We start from the raw sequence: 7,500 nt of genomic DNA on the forward strand, positions 1-7,500 counted from the left end.
TAAGCATATCGCATAGCCGCTTTACCAGCACGGCGGCTGTTGTGGGCGTCCCTGTCTCAGGAATTGTGTATGGTTACAATTTTCTAAGTAGTGGACTAGTGTGGTGTTTGCCGCAGTACCTGCAGCACCTTTCATCGTGTTCGATGTTGGGATAATCTGCCATGCACAGTGGTAACCTAGGTGCATTCTGTGATGAATGACTTCAGTACCTCTGTTGATTACTTCAGAGAGTGCCAGTGGTTCATAGCCTGTGGCGTCTGAGTACCAGCTGGCCGAGGGGGAGGTTCTCGTTTCCTCTCTGTGGAGCTGCTGTAGGAAGGTACAACCGACCAAAGCACACTTCTCCTTAAGTAATTTTCGGCTCAGATTTATTGTCATGGGATTTGGGGGCATACCCCTGCCAGCGACGGCTAGTCTGTCAGCAAGCTCGTTCCCTCTGATGCCGATGTGGCTTGGGATGATAATTCTTCTACCCTGAGCAAGAATTCTCTGTGCCTTTGTGAGAATCGTGGTCAGTAGGTAGATGTTGTCTGTGGGTGAGCTGTGCTGAAGACAGTCATTGGCTGCCCTGGAGTCTGTGTGTATGACCATGTGTCCTTCCCTTGGGGACGCGTGGCCTAGGGCTCCCATGATTGCAACTGCCTCTGCCTGTAGCGAGGAGGTGTTGTCTGTTACCCTCATGGATTGCATGGCGTCCCTTGCTGCAAAGCCAGCGCCTGCAGTGTGGCTCAAGGGATCGACCGATCCATTCGTGTAGTATGTTCTACTACCCGGAGGAGTGATGGCTGCAATGACCCTGTGGGCTTCTGCCTTTAGGCTAGGCATGGGGTATAGGCTCTTTTTCATTGACAGGCTCATTATGTTGAACTCTATCAGGCTCAGTGCCCACGGCAGGGCTTTGGCAAAGTCGAGGTGGGGGGAGTCCATGCCGTTAGCAAGAAGCTGTTCTTTGAGCTGATGGCATATCAACACCCTGGCTGTGTGAGACAGCCAGGAGTTGTTTGCAACGAGCTCGTTGTCTTGTTCGAGGCGTCTGATTAATTTTTGTCTTAGGCTTGTGTTCCTGGGAGCCTGGATGACCTTTGACAGGAATTGTGTTACCATTAGATCGATTCGTGAGTCCAGGGGGAGAAGGTTTGCCTCCATCACGAGGCTGAGGACCTTCGTCCACCTCAGGGCACCCAGAATGATCCTGGCAGCTTCATTTTGGACTGTCTCTAGTTTGTCTGTGTGCTTTTTCTTTGCGGCAATTAGAGGGCCGGACAGCATGTACATAGAATGATCTTAGTACTTTGTGTCTGGCCCCTATGCGTCTCCCAGTCATTGCTCTCATGACAGACAGTCTTGCTTTGGTTCGGTCAACCAGGTACTGGACCTCCTTCTGGAAGGAGAGGGTCCGGTCTATCCTTACCCCAAGGTATAGGTAGTCCTGGACCGATTCTAATTCCACTCCTTGGATTTTCAGTCTTGTGCCTCGAACTCTCTGTCTCAGAGCCACCTCATCTGTTTTCATCCAAAGTTATTTATACTTTTAGCACCAACTTGCTGATTTTGATTGTACTGGTAACAATGAACGGCTCGTGATATATAGGGTCCTTTGATTGTAGTCTGTAGTCAGTGCTGGAAATCATCATTGACAATACGGACCCGAAACCTAAGGAGGGTTTGAAATATACCGTTAGTATTGTTGGTGAGTGTATGAAATAATCTAATAACAATGGCTAATCATTGTCTTATGTTAAGAAAAACTCCACTTAATGTAATCAGGTGTTCTATCAAGCTTCCTTTAGAGCCCGTACTTAGATTGCCATGACATTAAGCCATTGCTGCATCCTTTTCACTTGTCAGCCTACAAACCTCCACAGTTTATATTTGTAAAGATGGACCGTAGGATTGTTCCATTTGTGATGTTTACTTGTTGGAGATGACTGAAACCTTTTACTTATCAGTGAGTAGAGGATGGAGGCCATAGCAAACTACCTGATACTAAGCTACTGCAATTGCAACCTGGAGTATCACTGATAAGTTATTGTAGATAGTCAGTACAAATTATAGGTAACTCATACTGGAATTTATCAAAAGAGGAAAGGCTAGAAGGGGACAACCGTTACATAAAGAATGTTCTAGAGATTTTCCAACAATAAAACAATGGATATCTCCATGAAATATCTTCTAGACAGATGAATATCAAAAACATGAAAATCAGAGGTTGCAGCTAATGCCTTCCTTGACAGACCAACCCTAATACCCCACATTCTTTTGCATTTCAGAAGGCAATTCAAAGGGCATTGCCTACATTGTGTACTCAACACAAGAGGATGCTGAGAGATGTGTGGAACAACTCAACAATTCTAAATTTCAAGATAAGGTGATTCATGTAAAGTTGACAAAGCAGAAAGGTGGCAGGAAGATACATGAAGAAGAAGATGAAAGCCCAGAAGTTAAAGAAGAAGCCAATGATTTTTACGAAGAGGAACAGGAAAATAAGTATAACAACCGGGGGAACGCAGCGAAGGATAGGAATATGCGGAAACAGGGACGAATTGTTGTGAGAAATTTGTCCTTCAAGGTGAGTTTTGATATCTTGTGAACAGTTGGGTCTTCTTGCCTTGTCACTCTCACTTGCTCTCCTCTACTTATTATTTTTGGTTTCTTCGTACTTTCAAACATTCTCATATCTTCCTGTTTAAATTTTTAGTTCATTTTGTATTCTGATTATTTTTTTTAGTATCAGATCTTTTTTCTTTCTTTCCTTTTCTTTTTTTCCTGTACAAATACATATTCATGTACATACACATTATTGTTTTTTTGTGTGTGTGTTTATATTTATGTATATATTTATTTATTATTTATTTGTTTTATTGTTTTTTCAATTTTATTTATTTATATTTATATTTATATTCATTTATATTCTTTTTTCAGGTTGATGAAGACATAGTAAGAGAACATTTCTCAAAATTTGGAGTCATTGATGAAATTAATTTATTGCGCAAGAAGGATGGCCAGCTTGTGGGTTGTGGTTTTGTCCAATATAGATCCAAATCTGAAGCTCAACGTGCAATAGAGGAATGCAATATGAAGCCACTGTTAGGTAAGTATTTCTCTCTCCTTCTGTTTTCATCAGTAATTTACGTGAGGTTGACTTTTTTAAAATTCTCTACAACTTCCTCCTCAAGCTCCTGTTGCTCCTCCACCTCCTCCCTAATCAGTAATTTTGTATCAATTGTACATTTATTGTTGTTTTTTCTACCTTTCTTTCTATTAGGATTTATAATATTTTCTTCTTTCTCTCCCCATAAATACCCAGGTAGAACAATAGCTGTGGATATAGCCGTCCCAAAAGAGAAGTTCACGGGGAAGAACGAGAGGGCAGAGAGCTCCCACACAGGCTATGGAGATGACCGGGGAAATTCAGCAGCAGGACCCAATGAGAGATTCTATTACAAGGATGAACAGAAAAGAAACAACCACGTCATTTTTGGCGAGGAAGACACAGATTATCTTAATGTCAAAATAAAGGAAGAGAGGCTAAGCGATGATGAAGAGATGAGTATAGTAAAGGAAAGGAGAAGTCACGCCGACGACAGTAAAGAAGACATTAAAGTGAAAAGGGAAGACATGCTGGACAACGAAGGGGATGACAGTGGTGTGGCAGATGACGAGATAGTAAGCGAAGACGAAGAGGAGTTCAGAGGAAGCCAGGTCAGAGACCCTATGGAGAGACCAAAACCAGCCCCAACGAAAGGACCCAGCAAGGACGTAGCAGAGGAGAGAACTCTGTTCATCCGGAATGTGTCTTTCGATGCCAGAGAGGAGGACATTAGCAGGGTTTTGGAGAAGTTTGGAGAGCTGAAGTACGTCTTGATATGCATGGATAAGATGACTGACCATCCTAAAGGCACTGCATTTGCTCAGTTCAAGGTGAGGAAAAAAGTTTTGAACTTAGAAATCAGTTTGGGTTGTTGTCACATTAGCTGAATAAGGAAAGAACAGTAATCTTTTATGTGCATATACATATATAAATGTACAAACCTGATACCCCTTAATGGATCCTAACCGTATTCCGTATCCTGCAGGAAAGAGAAGCAGCTAATGCATGTCTGGCAGCAGTGACCGACCCCCTGAAGAAGGAGGAATTTCTTGTCTGCGGCCGATATATGCATGCCATGAGGGCCATCAGCAGGAATGACTTGGATGTCAAAACCAAGGAGAAAAAAGAGAAGATCCAGAAAGACAAACGAAACCTTTATCTAGCACGTGAAGGATGTAAGCCCATTATATCATTTTTAGCATTTTTACTTATTTATGACAGGAGGCCCCAGCACCTCACTGAATCATGTGTCAGGTTGCTCACAGAATCAACTGCTCGGGGAGAAAATATATGTACAGGCATAAAATTACCCCATTTGCTATGTTCTTGGCTGTGGCTTAAATGATTGTTTGGGTAATGACAATTTAAAAAAAAGTTTTCAAGCCCATTTTTGAGGGACTTTTCTCCTAAATGACTGCTGCCAGAGCCAAACAATCTGTTTAGCATGCACAACTTAGATCAGACTCAGAATTGTCATCCCATCATGAGCAGTTTATTTATCATTTATATTAATATTACTCTTTATTGTAGTATTGTAGTATTATTACTTCTATTATTACCTTTGCCTTTACTTTTTCCATTCTCTCGCTTGTTCCTTTTCTTCTATCTCCTCATCCTCACCTCCCTTTTCCACCCCCTTGCTTCTCTTCCTTCTCTTTTCTCTCTCTTTCTTCTTCTTTATAAGCAATAATCCCAATTATGATTTACATGTTAATAGAAAAAATATTGTTTAGCAGACCCAGTACATGTGTTGCTCCAATTTACATATTAATGTGTTTTTATTGATTTCCAGTTATTCGTGAAGGAACCCAAGCAGCAGCAGATGTATCCAAGACAGACCTGGCACTGCGCGTTAGGCTGACACAGGTGAAGAAGCGACTATTGAAAAACCTGCACATGTTCATCTCTCCTAATCGCCTGTGTGTGAACAACCTGCCAGAGAAGCTGACTGATAACGAGTTCAAGCAGATATTTGTTCAAAATTCACCGAAAGGGGCTAAGATTACAGAGGTATGCCATCATCGGAAATTCGCTATTATGTTTGTATTATTTATATGGTGATGATTGTGATGTGGATGTTTGTGTTAAGAGTATGAAGACTGATGATTTTTATTGTCATTTTTCTGAAAATTGTAAACTTCATGCTCTATCCCTTTCTTTACAGGCTCGCATTATGAAAGACTTAAGGACCTTGTCAGATGATGGTACTCCTGTGAGCAAGGGATATGGTTTCATCTCTTTTGCGGAGCACGAGCACGCACTGCAAGCCCTGAGGAAAGTCAACAACAACCCTGATGTATTTACGGTGTTCAAGGTAAGCAAGGATGTGGGATATAGTACAGTGTACAGTGCTGCTTGATAAGTGTTGGAATTTCCTGTATTTTGCCTCTTACAGGAGAAAAGTTCAGAAATTGGATTTCAGTTTTAGTATATAATTCATAGTAAATAAGAAAAATTTAATTTAAAAAGTGATACTCAAACAAAGTGTGTGTGTGTGTGTGTGTGTGTGTGTGTGTGTGTGTGTGTGTGTGTGTGTGTGTGTGTGTGTGTGTGTGTGTGTCCCTCATACATGCTATGCTATATATAGTGCTAATTCCAGGAAAAAAACAACATAAGATGTTTGTTTGCTTATGATGTACATTAGATCATAAATTGTATAGCTATATTACATTTATTTTTCCCTTTATACTTGCCATAATGTAAATAAATTATTCTGTTGTTTCTCGCTGCACAGAGGCCAATTGTGGAATTTTCAGTCGAGAATCGGGCCATCCTCAATGCACGAGAGAAGAGGATGGAGAAGAGCAGGGAGATGAATCCCACTTGGAAGAACAGCAAGAAGGCACAGAAGAAAAATGCAGAAGGTAAATATATATATATATATATATATATATATATATATATATATATATATATATATATATATATATATATATATATATATATATATATATATTATATAAGTGTGTATTTTTATTTATTTTTTTTTTTTTTTTTTTTTTTTTTTTTCATTGACATGTTTACAAATCTAATAAAGAAATACATATATAGAAAAACTAGTACAATTTCTGCTTTGTTTCTAACAATTTGGTAACTAAGGATGGACAGTATCAGTATTGTCAGTCAGACCTAACCTTATCAGACGGTGTCTCCTTATTTTAGTAGCTATTGTAACCATAAGAGATACAGAATATGTGAAGTTAACACATTTGTGAAGGAAATCAAAAGTTTGATCAGATATCTAGCATGTCATATCCACATGATAAAAGTACTGAAAATTACTATCTCTTCTTGAAGTCTTGTAATGGCACCTAAGGAGATTTCCTTCTCTATCATCTGAGAATTAGCTAATGAAATTATTTAAAAACACAAATAATACTGATAGCTGTCCTTTCCTCTCTTTTCTCAAGGCAAGAAGAAAGGTGGAAAGAAAACAGGAGACAAAGCCAAACCAGCAGTAGCCAAGAAGGCCAGCAAAGTGCCCACTGACGCAGAGGGAGCCCAACTGCCAGGCTTTGTTGGAACGAAAAGCAATGTGAAGCAAGGAACCAGTGGGGCCATTATGGGGAACCTAGGACCAAAGGTACAGTTAGGTTATATATTCTTTTGGGTTTATTAAGATACGTTTATGCATTTGCTTACTTGTGTTTCCCGTTCTGCCTCTTATCTTCGTGCAGGTGGTGATATCTGCAAGAGTTTGGAGTTACTGTTTAATATGAATATATTTACATATATTGATTTTTCAAGAGAAGGTTTAGAGTAATTTGTATTATCATGGGAATATCCTTTAATGAATTCTGTATAGATATATATTTTCTTCTGATTTTGAGTCAGTCTTTCTGCATCTGTCTCTCACTCTTTCTCTCACATTCCATTTCAATTTCTCTCCATATATATTCTCCCTTTTTTTCTTTCTTTCTTTCTATTTCTATTTCTCTGCATGTATAACCTCTCTCTCTTCCCTCTCTCCCTCCCTCCCCAGAGGAGTATTAGGACAATTGAAGATCATTATTCTGTGAAGATTTATAAATGAAAATATAAACTTTATTACTTGTATTTGTATATGACAAACTATTCTTTATGCCATTTATTTCCTCTCCAGGTTCGAAACCGCGACAAGGGTCAGCCCCAGGGAAAGATCACCCGCAGAAAATACAGACGGGAGTTGCAAGATCGTGCTTCAGGAAAGAAGCGGAAACGTCCTCAGGTCGATGCTCCTGAAGAGGCAGCGGCACCCATTAAAAAAGCCAAAACAAATACAGAAGGAAAGGAAGGAAAGATGAAGAAATTAAAGATGAAGAAAAAAATGAACAAGGAAATGAAAAGTGCCATGAGAGAAGATGCATCATTTAATAAGATGGTAGCAAGATACAAGCAAAAAATGTCTTCTGTGGGGCCTAAAGTTCCCA

The 7,500-nt window shown here is 39.8% G+C and overlaps 1 protein-coding gene across 1 annotated transcript in view; it reads left to right on the forward strand.

Annotated features, from left to right (window-relative positions):
- LOC125031459 (RNA-binding protein 28-like) overlaps window positions 1-7,500 on the forward strand; it is an 8,757-nt gene that overhangs the window by 585 nt on the left and 672 nt on the right. The window contains exons 2-10 of the mRNA XM_047622210.1: window positions 2,271-2,569; window positions 2,923-3,091; window positions 3,308-3,921; window positions 4,077-4,266; window positions 4,884-5,101; window positions 5,256-5,405; window positions 5,826-5,955; window positions 6,502-6,674; window positions 7,194-7,500. The exon at window positions 7,194-7,500 is cut by the window's right edge and continues 672 nt beyond it. Of these exons, the coding sequence (XP_047478166.1) occupies window positions 2,271-2,569; window positions 2,923-3,091; window positions 3,308-3,921; window positions 4,077-4,266; window positions 4,884-5,101; window positions 5,256-5,405; window positions 5,826-5,955; window positions 6,502-6,674; window positions 7,194-7,500 (2,250 nt within the window). The remainder of the gene's footprint in view (window positions 1-2,270; window positions 2,570-2,922; window positions 3,092-3,307; window positions 3,922-4,076; window positions 4,267-4,883; window positions 5,102-5,255; window positions 5,406-5,825; window positions 5,956-6,501; window positions 6,675-7,193) is intronic.

This window comes from Penaeus chinensis, chromosome 13 (assembly GCF_019202785.1).
Source record: "Penaeus chinensis breed Huanghai No. 1 chromosome 13, ASM1920278v2, whole genome shotgun sequence".
Taxonomy (NCBI): domain Eukaryota; kingdom Metazoa; phylum Arthropoda; class Malacostraca; order Decapoda; family Penaeidae; genus Penaeus; species Penaeus chinensis.